The sequence below is a fragment of the Aspergillus oryzae genome, chromosome 2 (assembly GCF_000184455.2).
Source record: "Aspergillus oryzae RIB40 DNA, chromosome 2".
Lineage (NCBI taxonomy): Eukaryota > Fungi > Ascomycota > Eurotiomycetes > Eurotiales > Aspergillaceae > Aspergillus > Aspergillus oryzae.
This window is the reverse complement of record NC_036436.1, coordinates 5,421,341-5,438,023: the sequence shown is the minus strand read 5'-3', so window position 1 is coordinate 5,438,023 and position 16,683 is coordinate 5,421,341. Positions and strand designations below refer to the sequence as shown.

Below are 16,683 nucleotides of genomic sequence, written 5' to 3'. Positions count from 1 at the left end.
ACCGTTTTAAGCGTTGCCTTTTTTGCGGGATGAATGCAGTTGGATGGATTTAGACGGAGCCAGACGAATTGAGATGATGAGGTGGAATCTAGAAAACACCGAATGTCTCTTGTTTGGCATGACCACTTTTGGCTTGCAATTTCCTATACCGTTTTCCTTTGCCCTTCTCTCCTACCTACTATTGACGTTTATCATACACCCCATTCAGGTTCCTGATTTCTGGGCTTAGGCTCTTTCATCCCCGTAGCAGGTTTCAAACAGCTGCACATAAAAATCAACAAGAGGCCCTTTGCATACCCCGTATTGCTTTATCGTTTCCCTACGTTTTGCTAGACATAGGCTGTTATATTCGATGTCTTGAGGAGTTTCTAAATTCTAATGAGAATCATTCACTAGAGACCATTATTTATCCGTAAGCTGTAACGTTCCACAACCTTTAGCGGTTGAATCTAAAAATTTCCATGAATTGCCTCGCCACATCAACTCCAGCTTCCGGGTCGGGGTCTTCATCCTGTTGTCCACTTCCTGTGACATTGGTAGAGGGTTGGCGTGCTTTTTGGTCCCCTAGCTGCTTCAACTTTCGCAATTGCTCTTTGGCTTCCCTACCGAGATCTTGCACAAGAATCGCTTCCCGCGCCCCTTGAATGCCTAAGCGCGCCCAGAACTCTCGAATCAATGTGGCGGTCGCAGCATACTCGCCATCAATATCTGCCTCCTCAAGACCCTCAGGGAATGCCATGTCGATTCCAGAGTCACCGTCATCATCTGGTAAATCGCTAGTTCTAGGGCCGCCGAACGCCTTCTTGGACTGACTAAACAGCGACGCTATGGACGTCACTAATGACGGGCCCTTCCATTCTATCTCAACAATCGTACCCCTAACCCTTGCAGCCGGCTGAGTCTGTCGTACATCACCAATTCGGACCCGAAAATCACCAACATCATAGACAACACCGCCAGGAACCGTAACGGTGTGTCGATGGCACCAGAACGGTTGGCAGGCGTAAACGAAGTGTTGAAAGAGTGTACTGCACGCTGGCAATGGAACAGTTGTCATGACCATTGACGAATGATCCTGACTGTTCGGTGCCGGAGCCTGTGTAGGCGTTGCGGTCTGTTGTGGAACTGGGGTTGGAGAGGCGGGACTCGACGCCCCTGGAGCTACTGTACCGGGACTACCGGCACCATGATGGGCATGAGACACCTTCCCTGGGGGCGGAGACGTGTAGATGAACCCATGGTTTGGAAAGTAGGTTAGTGAGAGGAACTGCATGTACCTCGGTTGTGCGGGACGCTGGGACGCTGACGTAGGTAGACAAGATGGGGTGTCCCTCATCAGCTTGTGCTCTAGGGCCCAGCGGCCCACAGGAATGGGCTCATCGGCTAATGATGAATGAAGACGCTCTGTAATTGTAGCGAAGGCTGTGGAGGCGTTGGGGTTTGACGGAATGAAGAAGACCCTGTTGCTGTCAGCATATGTGCGATATTGAATGGAAGCGGTGCCCATTACCCAGTGATTGGCATCTTGATGAATACTCAAAAATATGATAGAAGTGCTTCTTCGAAGTTTATGTCTCTTCGAATCCAGGTGTTTATGTATTTATCTAGTATCCAAGCAGACTGTTGGTTGAGAAAAGGGATACCAGGTGGGTCTAAAGCTTAAAGAACAAGATGTAAAAGACGGCAATGTTATAGTAGTAGAATCTACGCTCGTCCAGTACAGTTATTCAACAGCTACCACAGTACATAGTAGACCGAGTCGCATGCGAAGGCCTAGCATTGTCAGTGACTAGGCAAAAAGGCGGAAGCTTGCCGGTTTGGTTCCATACCTAATTGCTAGGAACAGTATAATTGATATCAGATTTCATTCAGACTAAATGAATACCAGCAAGGTAATATCGTCTGATTAGGTCCGACCCACGCCAATAGACTATGATATAGTTTATCCAGTAACACTTCCGTATGTAGCAATCGTCGATCTTGGGAGCAAACTGTGGTTGCCCGAGGCATCAAGTGCAAACAGGGCAAACGCTCTGCCAAGGGAGACACACGACCATTTCCAACCATGGTTGAGCGCCACTAACTTACCATTGCATTCTCCACCTTGAAGCAACAACTTGATCCAAAATATCCACAGTTGTTCCAAATCGCAACCTGGACCTTTCCAGCTAATTAATCGATCTTTGTCTGGCACCACTGCATTGTCATCTTTTCACGCCACATTCCTAATAATCGAAATTCCTTCCCTGCGTCCAAAGCCAAGAGACGGCGAAAAGATATGCTGAGACAGTGGAGCACAGGGGCATTTTGGAGACGGGATGTCATGTTAAGAATAGCACATTTGGCTGGGCTAAGCCTTCCCCTTCCAGGGCCCTAAAGCTCTAAGGGTCTCAGGGACCACTTTGATTACGCAATGCCCGCTATATCATTTTCTTGACCAATGCTGTTTAACTTACTCCGACAGGGCAACGCAGCCACGCCTTTCGCACAGGCTCCCCTTCCCGATCATCATGCCAATCATTGCCTAGATGTTTGATAATGGAAAGCCATTCACTTACAGCAGGATTCTTGATCAATCGACTCCATACTCACCTGCCAATCAATGTGAAAAGATAGGTCGAGCCAACGGCGATCCCTGGGGCTGAACTGCTACTCCAATTGCCCATATTAACAAAGAATTAATGTCTGGGGTGCTTATCCCCCCTTGATGGATGCTCCAGGCTTTTCTCTTCCTGACTTGGATAATTTGGATCTCTTCTTTCCTCTCCACAGCATTAGATGTGCTATTCTAACCTCTGAGCATGTTGTATTTACATTCCTTAATGTTGTTTCTTTCTTTTTCGACCTAATCTTGAGCTCCAAAGAGCTCATTAGCATTCCTTCGTCCACTGTCCTTCCAGTTTTCTAATCAAGACCACTTTTGAGGTTATTCAATCCTTCTTCACACTATGCTTTTCGTTCGAAAAAGCTATTTTCTTCCAACATTTATCTTAGTCTTCCTCACGTATATCCTTTTCTCTAATCTACCGCCAGGCGCGGAGATACCGTACATTGACGACCCCGCAGAATATGGACCTCCTCCTCCAAGGCCTCCTCCAAAAGGCAACGACCTAATCCATTATAGAAACCCCACCGAGAAACACCCGGTGGAAGAATATATCCCCCTTCCAACAGCTGCCCCATCTCCCATCCCCCGTGTCCAGTATGAATTCCCGGTGGAATCATGGTTCACTCGCAGACGAAGGGTGAAGAAGCAGAACGCTGTGCGGAATGCCTTTAAACACGCATGGAAAGGATACAAGGAGCATGCATGGCTACGGGATGAGCTCTCGCCGCTAAGTGCTGAATACCGAGAATCATTTGGTGGATGGGCAGCTACCCTAGTTGATTCTCTCGATACACTGATCATCATGGGGTTGATGGATGAATTCGAAGATGCACTGCAGGCAATTGAGCATATTGATTTCTCGACCACCGGCGCCACGCAAATCAACGTATTCGAGACGAATATCCGATACCTAGGCGGCTTCCTGGGAGCTTACGATTTAACCAACGGAAGTTACCCCATACTTTTGAAGAAGGCAGTAGAGGTTGCCGACCTGATATATGGCTCGTTTGATACTCGCAATAGAATGCCCCAATCTCGTTGGGAGTGGACGAGGTGAGCTAGAACCCTTGTTGAAGTGGCCAATACAACATGTTAGTGTTACAAAACCGTGCTAACAGATGAATAGGTCGGCGCTAGGAATGGGTATTCAGCCCAGCCGCAACACCATTCTTGCCGAACTAGGTTCTCTGAATCTAGAATTCACTCGAATGTCGCAGTTGACCAAGGATCCAAAGTATTTCGACGCAATCCAAAGGATCACCGATAAGCTGGAATCCGCACAATCACGCACACAAGTACCCGGTCTATGGCCTATGATGGTCGATGCCCATGATATGCAGTTCACCGATCCTCGGTTCACTGTCGGTGGGATGGCTGACTCCACTTACGAGTATCTCCCCAAGGAACATATATTATTGGGGGCTCAGACGGATCAATACCGAAAAATGTACGACGCGGCGATAAACTCTATCAAGAAGCGGCTGCTATTCCGGGGCATGACCAAGGATGGGAAGGACATCATGTTTGCAGGCAATATCCGCTCTACTTCTAAAAGTGTCATCGAACCCCAATTTGAACACCTGAAGTGCTTTCTCGGAGGGACTGTAGGCATAGGAGCTAAGGTGTTTGACCGCCCTGAGGAATTATCGATCGCGCGGAAATTGACCGACGGCTGTATCTGGGCTTATGACATTATGCCCACAGGGATCATGCCCGAGGCCTTGTATATCAGTCCTTGCAAGAACACGGATGACTGCGAGTGGGATGAGCAGAAATGGCATACTGATGTTCTTCGTCGTTTCGCCAAAAACTCCCAAGGGGAAGAAGTCGCCCAGCAAATTATCAGCAGCAATAAATTGCCACCTGGCGTGACTGAGATCCCGGATGCAAGCTATAACTTGAGGTATGTCAGCTATTAGTTTACCTAACATATTACTCTCGATGGATATTGATGGGTGACCTAGACCGGAGGCTATCGAATCTGTATTCATTATGTACCGTATCACGGGAGACAAGGAACTGCAAGATGCTGCATGGCGGATGTTCCGTAGCATCGAGAAGATGACCCTGACTCGCTACGGACATGCAGCTATCTCCGATGTGCGCAACCCTCAGTCATCACAGCTTGACTATATGGAAAGTTTCTGGCTCGCAGAGACGCTCAAATACTTCTATCTTATATTCTCTGAGCCGGACGTCGTCAACTTGGACGAATACGTACTGTATGTATCCCCAATATCCCAACCGGACAACCATCCTATGACAGGCTGTTTGGGATCATCAAACCAAAGTACTAACGACAATCACATAGGAACACCGAGGCACACCCATTCAGACGTCCAACTGCTTGACCATGACACTGAGCCGTTTCGCCTTCATTTCTTATTTCATTAATGTCTGGTCAGGCAAAGAGTTCTTCGGCGTACAGGAGTTACATAGAGGTATAAATTAGCAGGCCTAAATTCTATTCTATGGATATACCTATCATAAGAGAGAATCATAATAAAACATTAGATACACAGAAAATATTCCAATCCCACAACTAACTCCTTCTATCAAACTCAATCGTATACTGTACATCCTTCCGAATAAACATCCTCCCACCACTACATTCAGCAGCATCAGACCCATCCCTCTCCACAAGCTCAATAGAGGAATCCATAGGCCCAGCCTTCGGCGCACCACTTTCGTCGCTCCCTAGCCGCTCATGAGTCTTCGACCATGTTCCCGACCGTGACATACGCCATCTCTCCCTCCCATCCACCACCGAAGGCAACCCTCTAGTCCCTGATTTCGACGAGGAAGATTGATCCTTCGCCGTCCTCGACGTAGACCCGCTCTCCAAATTCGTATCGCCCGCCGTCCCATAATTCGTACTAACAGCCGCCATGAACGGCCGAAGACAAAACACGCTACATGCAACGAGGGCATAGTTCAGCTCAACCTGGGACCATAAGATCGGTTCGACGACAGCGAGAGTAGGGTCTGCAGATGAGACGTTCTGATTCAGGGCATCGATATGGAGTATGGAGAATATGACGAGCCTATACGTACGTCAGATAGCTATTAAGTAGAAATGGGGAATAGAAGATGGTCCTCACGGGAGGCGAAAGAAAAAGGCAAAGCCTATAGGTAGTTTGCGTTTGAGGGGCATGAAAAGGCCCGATAGGAGGGTGACTGCGAGTCCGAAGAGGAGGATTTCAGTTAGGATGTCCATTGCGACGATGAATTGCCATCTTTTGAGCTTTATGAGGTTGTGTTAGCTGGTTCGGTAGTAAATGGGGGTTACTGTGTCTAGGAGGATATAGATGGGGGACTTACCAGATTCACGCATTGTCCTCCGGCGCCTTTCCACGGTCGATTTAACTCGCAGTTGATAGCAATAATGAATACTGATGTGATTATCCATGCTGTGCAGAGGGCGAGTGTGGCCCAGGAGATCCGGTTATGTAGTTTCTGGGGTGTGAGGCGGAGGTGGATGCCCACTACGCAGCATTTGGAGACGTAGATGGTGATTAGGTAGAGGATGTCGCTGACTGTGACTAACTATAGATATCTTTGTTAGAGGTTGGCCTTCTGATATTCTTGGGAATCAGGGCACGTGCTGTCTGAATGTTATCCACTTGGTCGTGCTGTAGCAGATCAATAGCTGTTCCAAAACCTTGAGACACAGCGCCGAATAAGAGCGAGGTTTGGACAACTGCAAAAATCTATTACTGTTAGAGACGTTCTACCGGTTCTTACCATTCCTGATTCAAGTTAAGATAGTTTGAAAGATGGCCATAGCTTACCGTTGCTCCCAACAGGACAAAGTCATCGTATGCGAACGGCGGGCTAAGCACCAGTCTCACATAAAGACGAATCAAAAAACTGACTAGCGATACAACTAGTCCCAGAGCGCCGGTGATGATTATCCAGGCGCCATGATGGGAGTCGTCTACCACCTGAAAGGGAGGCGAATAGCCTGGAGGCACATACACGCCCATGACGGCTGAGGACCTGAGGTCACCTCAGCCGATGAAACAGGATAAATAGAAAGATTCGCCTATACACCGTTATTTCGCTTACTACGCGATGACTACAAGAATGAGGCTTTTTTATTAAAAATTCCTTTTTGTTTTTTACTTTTTCCTCGGTTATGTGTTCTGGCCAGTCTTAGGGCCAACCAGGCGTCAGAGCCAGGGTGGGATATGTGATGACCCTCGAAAAAGCATCGTGCCTAACAGCTGACACGATTATCTTGGTCGATCACCCGCAGTAATTACGATTGGGTCTCGCCGCTCGAATCAGATCCACAGAGTCGAACGAGGGTTCGGCAAGCTCAGACATTTTATCCTTGAAAATATCATCACAAACCTAAGCCAAGACCGACCCTTCTCTCCCTATTTCCTTTGAGTTCGGGGATACCAACCAGACGCCACAGAGCTACACTGTCTGTGATTGACGCCAGGAGGAAGATACTGTTTGATCAGGTACGGTATGCAGGACTTTGCTCGTGGAAGATCGTTTCAGTGTGGTCCAGGCTCACGCTTAAGCTCAGTCAAGGGGGTTTCCGTGCATGATCAGCGCCATTCGGTCCATATTAAGCGATAAAGCTCGTGATCGATGTTTTGGCTTTCCACTGGGTCAATAGTCGACGCACGCAAACACCGAAAATAACCAATCTTAGATTAGTGACGATCCCGACAGTCACACATGAGCTGACACCCGACATGCGACTTCGGACGTGGGGGTAAATTAGCATTTATTCTCTCCAAGGAGCTCGTCAGCATGTTGTACATTGACCAACCCCGAGGTTCGGAGGATACTCTGCGATATCCCTCTGTGGATAGCCGTTTACAAGAGAAGAAAGATTTGGTTACCTTTGAAGCTCATACTCGAGGGTCCGATGCCATGCTTGAGCAAACGCAGGCACATGTAAGGCGCCTGCGAAATGGGAAATAAACTCAGAAACAATAATCAGCACCCAGCGATCAACATGCCACATAATGCCGCGCCTCGCAGGCATCGGCGGTCAGGATGACGAGCTCATGCATTCCTCCTTTTTTCTTTTGAATCTTGCTGTCCCACATGGCTGGAACTATGTCTTTCACATTGGCCCGCAGACTCGAGAATATTGATTTAGCCTCGTTTAGCGAAAACAATTACTCCCCCTCGCACGAGACGGGGTTCATCCCTACTATGATAGAATATCTTCCATTACCCTCGAAAGATCCTCATGTACTAACTGGACCTTCGCCCTATCGGCAAATCTAGATGTGTCTGCGCCATGGCACATGCTGCTGGCCTTAAACATGAAACTGAGGCATTCGGCATCTCCGAGGGTGGATATGCCACGAAAGGCCTTGTTGAGCCCAAGTATATGGGCACTATAGCAGATCAAAAAGATATGAATGTTTTGGGCCGGGTTCAAGTTCTGCGGGTGAGTCTGTCCATGTCGATCCATGTATAGTACTGACACCGATAGTTTAGAGGAATTTTCGATTTGTTTCAATTGTTGGGTTCGGTTGCACATTGATATCCACTTGGGAAGTCATACTAACGTATATTTCTCTGACCTTCCTGGCATTGTTCGTACAACTAATTGCTGGCCAGGTTGTTGAGTGCTGGCTTAACCGACGGTGGAACTGCTGGCTTAATATGGGGTTTTATTATTGTTTCATTGGGGTTCACCCTTGTATTTGCCAGCATAGCTGAGATGGCGTCAATGTGTGCTCCATGGTCGCTTCATTACTATTCAGAGGGCTCAAGCTGACCTCATTCTAACAGGGCTCCGACATCTGGGGGTCAGTATCATTGGGTATCCGAGTTCGCTCCTCGCAGATACCAGAAGTTCCTGAGCTATATCACGGGTATTGATGTCAAGGTCCATCCTCAGTCATCAAGTAGCTAACGACATTAGGCTGGCTCTGCGCAATGGGATGGCAGTGCGCTATTGTATCCATTGCATTTCTTGCTGGCACCATCATCCAAGGCCTCATTGTGCTCAATGATTCGACGTATGACTTTCAACGTTGGCACGGCACTTTATTTATAATAGCGATTACAACATTTTCTATTCTTTTCAATACCTTTCTAGCTAAGAACTTGCCCATGGTAGAAGGGTTGATTTTGATCCTCCATGTCATCGGGTTGTTTGCGATTATCATCCCTTTGTGGGTGCTTGCTCCCCGGAATAACCCCAAAGCTGTCTTTACTGAATTCAACAACGGAGGAGGATGGAACAGCCCTGGTACTGCGACACTGGTCGGCCTGTCGACTACCATTACCTCTATGATCGGATATGATTGCTCTGTGCACATGTGTAAGTGACGTTGACTATGTATATGAAAGTAGCTAAATTACAGGAACAGCTGAAGAAATTAAGGACGCGTCCAGAACATTACCAAAGGCAATGATGGCTTCTATTGGTGTCAACGGTGTTCTGGGCCTCATCATGATTATTACGCTGTGTTTCACTATGGGCGATGTTAACAGCATCCTCGCCAGCCCAACTGGTTTTCCGTTCATACAAATATTCTACAACACCACAAACAGTTATACGGCCGCGAATACAATGACCGCTATTTTGATAGTGACGTTGACAGCTAGTACTATCACAGAGGTGGCAACAGCATCCCGGCAGCTGTGGTCTTTTGCGAGAGATGGAGGGCTCCCATTCTCATCCTTCTTCTCCTATGTACGTTCCCTTCGACGGCATACTTGGATGTTATTACATTGAGTCCGACATGAAGAGCTGACATGGTGAATTCGAATAGGTCACACCGGGATGGCACATCCCTCTAAACTCAGTGATGGTCTCTCTTGCAGTGACTATTCTCCTCTCTTTGATCAACATCGGCTCCACTGTTGCTCTTCAGGCCATAGTGTCTCTTACAATTACTTCTTTGATGTCTGCTTATATACTTTCTATTGGATGCGTCGTTCTTCAACGAATCCGAGGCGAGCCGCTTCCTCCCCGGAGATGGTCTCTCGGCTCTTTCGGTATGGCCATCAATATTGCATCTTTGCTATTTCTATTCCCGATCTTCGTCTTTTCTTTTTTTCCCCTCACTGCATCTGTTGATAGTAAGTCGATGAATTGGAGTGTGGTTATGTATGTGGGAGTGATCGCCTTTGCATCGGTCTATTATCTGGTTCGAGGGAAGCATCAGTTTATTGCTCCAGTGGCGCTCGTCAAGAGGGAAGAGTGACTTGGATGGTGTTGGCTATTGTGGGTTAGGCAGCTAATTATCCTGCACTTCGCCGATATCATATGGCAAGGATGCGTTGATGTGCATTATTTTCACTGTTGATAGTATCGCACCATGAATTGATGGATTGTGAATACAGTCGATTCAATCTTTTCTACAGTCCATTCTCCCTGTTGCATTCCCATATTTATTCCGTATTGAAAAACAAGTAATACTACTATCTCATTCCCAGGACTCATACTACATCATCCAGCCCACAGCTTCTATCGACCACTCCACTTTCTAATCTTAACCTTCCTCTTCCTCTTCATTCTGGAGCCTATCAAACCGGGATCTATGAGTCTTGGTACATCTCAGATACCAAAACTGATCCATAATAGTACTGCTCGATCTGGTATATTCCTTTATCCAACGGCTCTAAGCGGAATTCCAATCATAACGAACATTCCCATTGAAGAACCAACCAGACCCATCATTCTACTCCTCATAATTCCTTTTCTTCAGGGAAAAAAGCAGACAGTCACAGTGCTCGAAGCCTCGGGGCATCTTGAGCTTCCAAAACTGGAAGGACATCCTTGGAGGAAGTCAAAAGCTCCACTGAGGAAAAAAAAAAAAAGATAGGATAGCATGTCCTGGTTTCGATCCAGGGACCTATTGTTCGTTAGGAATCGGATTGTGATTGGCTGTGATGAAGGATAATCGTACCTCCGGGTTATGAGCCCGGCTGTGATTATGTTAGTTTATAACTCGATTAAGTGAAGGTCACGTGAAAATTACCGCTCTTCCCCTGAGCTAACATGCTTCAGTTGGCGGTATTTTGCCGGTATTGAGATTTGAGAAGTTCAAGTAGATATACACTATACTATCCCCGGGGGCAAAAGTTTGGTGTCTGCTGTCAAAACAGATTATTCAACGGACAGCATTGGACGCTAGTATACAAGGGGTATTATGCCCTAATAGGCGAAGGGAGCGCTCGAACTACGTCCTGGCTTGTTAATACCTATCCTGGATCAGGGTCATCAAGCAAACTTCAAGTAGGGGTCATACAAGCTGATAAGGGAAAAGCGATAGGATACACCAATTTACCCTCGCCGTACGGAAAACCACCAACCGTCGACTTTAAACAGTTTCCCACATACATCCTTTTGGACTATCTGGCATGCTTCGTGTGGTGGGCCACACATAAAAACAAAGATATGGCAAGAGGGCCTTAAATGATAGAAACCTCACGGATATTATGGTGGAACACAATGCCGAACCTGCATATTTCGTAGCCACCGTGGCCGAAGATGAGGATCGTCAACCGCCAGTAGTATCCAGTGACAAGTTTTAACAACTCTGTCTTCTGCAACATAGCACTTTTGTCTGATGGAATGGATATGTACAGCATGGTTGTGGTACACAAAATCTTTTCCTGCGTCGACAAATTGGTTCATCCGTCCTGTATTTGATGATAGAATCGACCAGATAGTATGTGGCCTGAAAGATTGGGTGCATCGGATGCATATTTGGGACTGCTAGCTTGGGGGTACTGCTCTGCATCTTCCTATGCGGGCCAGCTCTGTATATGCAAAGCCAGAGGCGCCTTCTTCAGAGAATTGCTTAATTTTGGTAGTTCTCAACTCATTGCTAACCTACTATAGTTATGTTACGCTGGGATTTCAATCATTTGCAGCAAATCTGGGACATTGAATTTGATGGTAGCATGTTGTTTCTCCCAGCCCGCGGGCGCATGCTCTTGTCCAGCTTTTGCCACGACTTCTCGCGCTCGAAGACTTCGTCATTGAAGTCTAGTGGTCTAGCAAACCGGACAGAGGGTAGTTTCCAGGTCAGTAATCTGAGTATGGAGGTTGTTGAAAAATACTTTGGAATCCCAAAGACACCGGTGCCAACGAGCATCCCATCCTGGGAAATTCCAGTTCCCGCAACGCTAGGTAAGCTATCCTATCTAAAACTATATGACATATTGATTGATCATCCGTGTAGTCAAGGACTTTACAGGATACAAACCTCTTAAGCCCTCTGCATTGCTTTGCTTAGGTCAATTTATCATCCAGCCACCTACCTAACATATTCCCTAGGCCTTCAGGCGATCATTGTTATTGCTCTTTTAGCCAATGCTTATGAGTCTGCGTCTTCGAAACTAGAAGGGCTTACAACAGCATAACCGTGACGGAACTGGGAACGGACTATCTTGTCCACCAAACTCAAATAATGCGCCTGGGGTTTTACACTGCATTGACGACTCTATTCTCGCCTGGAAAGGTCGTTATAAATGGAGAGTCAGATTATTCGACTTGGTATAATAGGCACGACGGCCCAGCAAGTCAGCTGATAATCGTGGAGGCCAAAAAGGCAAGACACATCACATGTGACTCCTGGCTTGCCCTAGTTACTAAGGTATATGGATAAATCCTCATCTAGCGACCCAGACATCGACATAAAATGTCGATAAGGGTTGGATGCGGCAATTTTAGTGCCTGCATTGCATGCCGGATATTGGAAGTGTGTTGTTTAACCTCACAAGCCGAAACCGACTACCATATTTGCTGCTGGGATATCGTTTACTGACTTCATGGATACCAGCCGGTGTCGGTAGAAACCTAGGCATTTAGAGGGGGCTGACTTGGTACAATTGAGGGCTAAGGGCAACAACCGCAAGTCTTGCCACTGGAATTGCCCTACAGAGAGCTGCAGGGCAGCAATATGCTCTACAAGGCCGTTGAGGTATTATTCTGGGTAGTCTATACATAAATGCGTATTTTTTTGGTGACCTGACCATGAGACCATTAAGATGTCCCAACGACAAAGAAGAAACGAGTACAAGGTCGTGCAGATTACACACTCTTCTATGACAACTCGTTGAAGAACGCGAGCAATCTTCCTGTTGTGGAGAAGCCTGCGCATCGTATTCTTGCTGGAGTCAATTCTTTACGTCTGTCCATCCCTGAGGCGTCTGGGCCAAGCATCTATACGAACTACCAGCCAACGCCGACCTATATATCCGAAAAAGGAAGCCTCCCAATCGGCAAAAAGTAAATAGCTTCCAATGTCTTCCACTTTTTGCCTGCTTGCTTGCTAGGGACTTTCCCACGGCTTCGGCCTATAGCCTAACACTTGCTTCTGAGTTTTATGTTCCTCTTTCGACCCGACTAAACAGTCGTATGTTGACCTAGATGCGTGTCCTGAAGGTCATTGAGCTATGTTTATCATATCGATGGAACATACGAGGATTTATCTAAGCCTTACGACTGGCAGACACTATCAAACTTAAAGATGTTTTGCAGAAGACAAGGGAGAACGGCACCCATGCCATACGCTCCTTCTGATCTGATGTCTTTTCCACAGAAGCGCTGCAAGCTGAGAAGCACTCACAATATTGACATCCTTTGTTAGACCTGCAAATGGAAAGATCATTTACTGTCACATGAGAGAAGAAGATGAAGCATACCAGGGCTACTGAAGAAAAACTGTAGAGTGATGACACTGGACAAAATCTTATTTCTTCCTAAGTGAAGCTTTCCTTACGACGACATTATGCTTTTCGTTGCGCGCGTGCCTACAACTGATCGAAACACCAACTTTCATGATCGTCTCAGCGTGAGTCCTAAGTCCACTCGTACTAAGTACAAGGAAACTTACAGGCCCGTTGGAGAACCCTGCGGGTTATCTTCAGGCGTTGCGGGCGACCGGACTCACTATCTGGTCGACCCGGGAAGATATAGCCCTGCTCGATGAAGAGAGCCTCGAGGCCCTGTTAATCAGTCTTCTCCAGGTGCTGATTGCACAGGAGGTGGCTGGTACAGGTAGTTCTTATACGTTAAAGGTAATCCGAGGGCGGTTAATTGGCTGACAGCTGTGTTGAAAAGGGTTCTGCTTTTCATATTCGCCCAATTGTCCAACAAGGTATTTCCACCTAATAGATATACCATGGCGGAACTGACCGCATTCCTCACTCGCTGTCAAGAGACCAGACGCCCTGCTGTATTAATGCTGAATACGTAGGACAGTCTGTCTACTAATCCAGTAGGGCTGACATCCCTATTTCAGCCTTATATGGATAATGTGCGCATCACCATAAGGGTCTTCACTGGTGAACCCCGAAGAGTTTCGGTGAGAGAGGCAATACGTTCTACTATGATCTTCCCATAGTTCGCTCTTTCAGAAAGGCGCCAGCTGAATTCCCTTTCGAATGATTGCAAGTTGATGACTTTCTCGCCGTTCCCGTAGTAGATGGTAAGTTGCCTATGGCTACTTATCTGGTACTCGGACAAGAACAGAGGTATACCGAGAGTAGCTTTTGAAAGCCCTTTATAAAAGGCTACCACTACACAAAGAGCATTACTAAAGGCGGCCGAGATGGCCTTCTCATTTTGATATTTCCTCAACTGTTTACCTACTGTTCCTGATCTCTACAGTGACTAATATGACCTGCTCTCGACTCCTCACCCCGGACACCACTGAGTAGACAAAAGCAATCGAAAACAGAGTACAGAGCTGCAGTGCCGCAGAGATTATTTGCATCCTGAGTATACATAGCCCATACTGAGCAGCAAATTTTTTGGCTTGGTCTACTCAACTTTCGGAAGCCAGACAAGATATAGAGATAGAAGAAAGTCATTATGGGCTCTGAGGGGACCGAAGTCCTGCAAAAGTGTTATACTGATCCCCTGGCTTTCACGATCTCTGGGGTAAGGCCCGGTTTAATTTGCATCCCTCCAACTGGTTCCTCAACTGTCGAACGGAAGTATATTCGAATTTCAAGGGACTATCAACAGCTATGAATATCCAGACGAGCATCTGGTAAATATGGCGCTATGTGACTTCTTGGCAGCACTTACACTAGACTGTGAGTATGTCCACCTTGACTGGAAGCTACAGACTGCTACTGGAGTTTGTGTGCTATGGGCGCGTCGAGCAGTAGCGGTACTACTATCAAGCTTACGAACAAAAACAACAAAAGCGCGTATGTCCTCTACCGGTGCGGCTTTGTGGCGAGTGCCCCGTGTAGAAAGTGCCTCAAGGGTTGTCGTCCCTACGATGAGTGTGTTGTGTCCGCCTCTTTTTAAGGTGTACGGCGGTGCTTGAGTCAAGGACCTATTCACATTGCAGAGCAGTTGAGCATGTTAGTAGTTGACTCTGCTTTCCTAATCGACATCTCTCTGAAACTAGGGTTATATTGGACCCTTGCCACATATGTGGATGCTTATGTCCTCCATGGAATAAGCCCACAGCTAGGACATGATTCGATGCACTGCTACAGCCCGCTGTATATCTTCAGTTTCAGGCAGATTTGTACCCTCGGTCGTATGATGGCCTGGCTTGCGATCGATGCTAGCGATAGGCACTCTTCTATAATTGTGCCCAGCGTTAGTGCTTCGATCGCCCGCCTCTATAACCCAAGCCGGAAATGCCGGTTGCCATCCTGATTAAGGATAGCAAGGAATGCGAAAGCGAAGTGCACACTATGAAGATCTAACACTAGACTTCAATAGCACTGCGCATTCATCGTCTAGTAACTAACTTGCGAGCATTTTTTCAACATAAGGCCACACATTAGCTCAATGCTGGAAACTCAACCCAGCAAAAAAGAGAATGCTGATGGACATGCAAAAAGATAAGTTGGAAGATGAATCAACTCAAGCCATTCTAGAAAGATATGGTCGTTCTAGTTCCCAGTCAAACCGGAACATCTCAGTCAACTGGTGGTTATAGTGCATCGCGACAAGAGCAATCTAACGTGGCCGTTGTTGGATATTTCAAATCGGCCTCATGTGCCATCGCTTCATGGAATTGAACCTCAAATACCACCAAAGATCGGAATTTGGTTTGAACTTCTGCTTAAGAAGATCAGAAGATCAACTTCAGGATTTTGGCTTCGTTCCTAGGAGTCCTCGCGCCGCTAAAGGCTTGCGTTCATACTTGATGATAATTAAGAACTCTGGCAACCGATTTTACAAGCCTTGGTCTGGCAGAGACACCCTGTCTCGATTTATGTGAGTGCATGGGCTACGACAAAAGCTTATATCCAGCTAATTCATGAAGGATCTACCTTAGTGGACTACGATTTGGTGCTTAGAAACGCTGACCAGAATGAAGCCTTGATTCGAACAAGAATAAATACTATCTTGCTCACAATACTAGCGACAAGAATCAAGAGGGGTTCTACTAATGCTCCCAAAGACTCCCAACTCTATCGCTTCTTATAAGATCCTCTACCATCAACTTGGACAGAGTGTCAGCAATCGACGAACGCAAAACGAAGGTGCATCCAGAAATCTTAGTTCTTTTGAAGCACTTGCTGGTCAATGATCTAATTGTCCCATGCCCTCGTGCTCTGCCTGACGATGTTGACGACACCCCTACAGATCTCTTGTTGTATATGCTCACATCTATCAGTTTAGATGATCAAGTGGAGCTTCACCATGCGTTGAAGATCAAGACCATTGATATGTACGCGAAAGTGCGGGAATATCAGATACGATTTGCCGTGCATTATTCGAAAAGAAGCCTGTTGAGATACTTTGACAGTGTTACTGCTAGCGATGAGCCGATGATACCTTGGTCTTCGATGCCTCTGTAGTCGCTTACGAGAGGCTCATTTTCCGTATATCATGATGGTCTGACGAGTACAGGATGACAATCCAGAACATCGAGAACCTTCAGACCTAGCAACGAACTTGGTCATTCTAGAATCGAAAAGCAAGATGGCAGTAGTTATCCGCAAATGCTTATCTATAGGTATGTCCCATATATAAACTTGAATACTTTACATAGTCACTAATACATCTGGCTATAGTGCCAATAAGCAAGCAGCAGAGAACTAAAAGACTAACATGGTGGTATAGGGAATAGCCACAGACAGTTTTACGTGATGTTTTT

At 46.7% G+C, this 16,683-nt stretch overlaps 6 protein-coding genes and 1 non-coding gene across 7 annotated transcripts; 3 read left to right on the top strand and 4 right to left on the bottom strand.

Annotated features, from left to right (window-relative positions):
* Positions 1-368: 368 nt before the first annotated feature.
* AO090003001226 (uncharacterized protein) lies at positions 369-1,507 on the bottom strand (the record flags this gene model as incomplete). The annotated part of the gene is made up of 2 exons (XM_023235227.1): positions 369-375; positions 696-1,507. The coding sequence occupies 2 exons, from the start codon at positions 1,505-1,507 to the stop codon at positions 369-371; spliced, it is 819 nt and encodes a 272-aa protein (XP_023090265.1).
* A 1,441-nt stretch (positions 1,508-2,948) lies between these two features.
* On the top strand, positions 2,949-4,959 carry AO090003001225 (glycoside hydrolase family 47 protein; the record flags this gene model as incomplete). The annotated part of the gene is made up of 4 exons (XM_001820248.3): positions 2,949-3,661; positions 3,735-4,511; positions 4,573-4,830; positions 4,920-4,959. 4 exons carry the CDS (start codon positions 2,949-2,951, stop codon positions 4,957-4,959), a joined length of 1,788 nt encoding a protein of 595 aa, XP_001820300.1.
* A 50-nt stretch (positions 4,960-5,009) lies between these two features.
* Positions 5,010-5,825, bottom strand: AO090003001224 (uncharacterized protein; the record flags this gene model as incomplete). Its single annotated transcript, XM_023235226.1, has 3 exons — positions 5,010-5,023; positions 5,156-5,652; positions 5,710-5,825. The coding sequence occupies 3 exons, from the start codon at positions 5,823-5,825 to the stop codon at positions 5,010-5,012; spliced, it is 627 nt and encodes a 208-aa protein (XP_023090264.1).
* A 325-nt stretch (positions 5,826-6,150) lies between these two features.
* AO090003001223 (uncharacterized protein) lies at positions 6,151-6,594 on the bottom strand (the record flags this gene model as incomplete). The annotated part of the gene is made up of 2 exons (XM_023235225.1): positions 6,151-6,318; positions 6,400-6,594. The coding sequence occupies 2 exons, from the start codon at positions 6,592-6,594 to the stop codon at positions 6,151-6,153; spliced, it is 363 nt and encodes a 120-aa protein (XP_023090263.1).
* A 1,283-nt stretch (positions 6,595-7,877) lies between these two features.
* On the top strand, positions 7,878-9,801 carry AO090003001222 (putative GABA permease; the record flags this gene model as incomplete). The annotated part of the gene is made up of 7 exons (XM_001820245.3): positions 7,878-8,030; positions 8,081-8,151; positions 8,204-8,317; positions 8,378-8,460; positions 8,511-8,912; positions 8,962-9,287; positions 9,367-9,801. 7 exons carry the CDS (start codon positions 7,878-7,880, stop codon positions 9,799-9,801), a joined length of 1,584 nt encoding a protein of 527 aa, XP_001820297.1.
* A 623-nt stretch (positions 9,802-10,424) lies between these two features.
* On the bottom strand, positions 10,425-10,603 carry AO090003t00014. Its single transcript has one exon. It is a non-coding gene; the product is annotated as a tRNA-Sec (tRNA).
* An 843-nt stretch (positions 10,604-11,446) lies between these two features.
* Positions 11,447-12,245, top strand: AO090003001220 (uncharacterized protein; the record flags this gene model as incomplete). Its single annotated transcript, XM_023235224.1, has 2 exons — positions 11,447-11,735; positions 12,226-12,245. 2 exons carry the CDS (start codon positions 11,447-11,449, stop codon positions 12,243-12,245), a joined length of 309 nt encoding a protein of 102 aa, XP_023090262.1.
* Between the last annotated feature and the right edge of the window lie 4,438 nt (positions 12,246-16,683).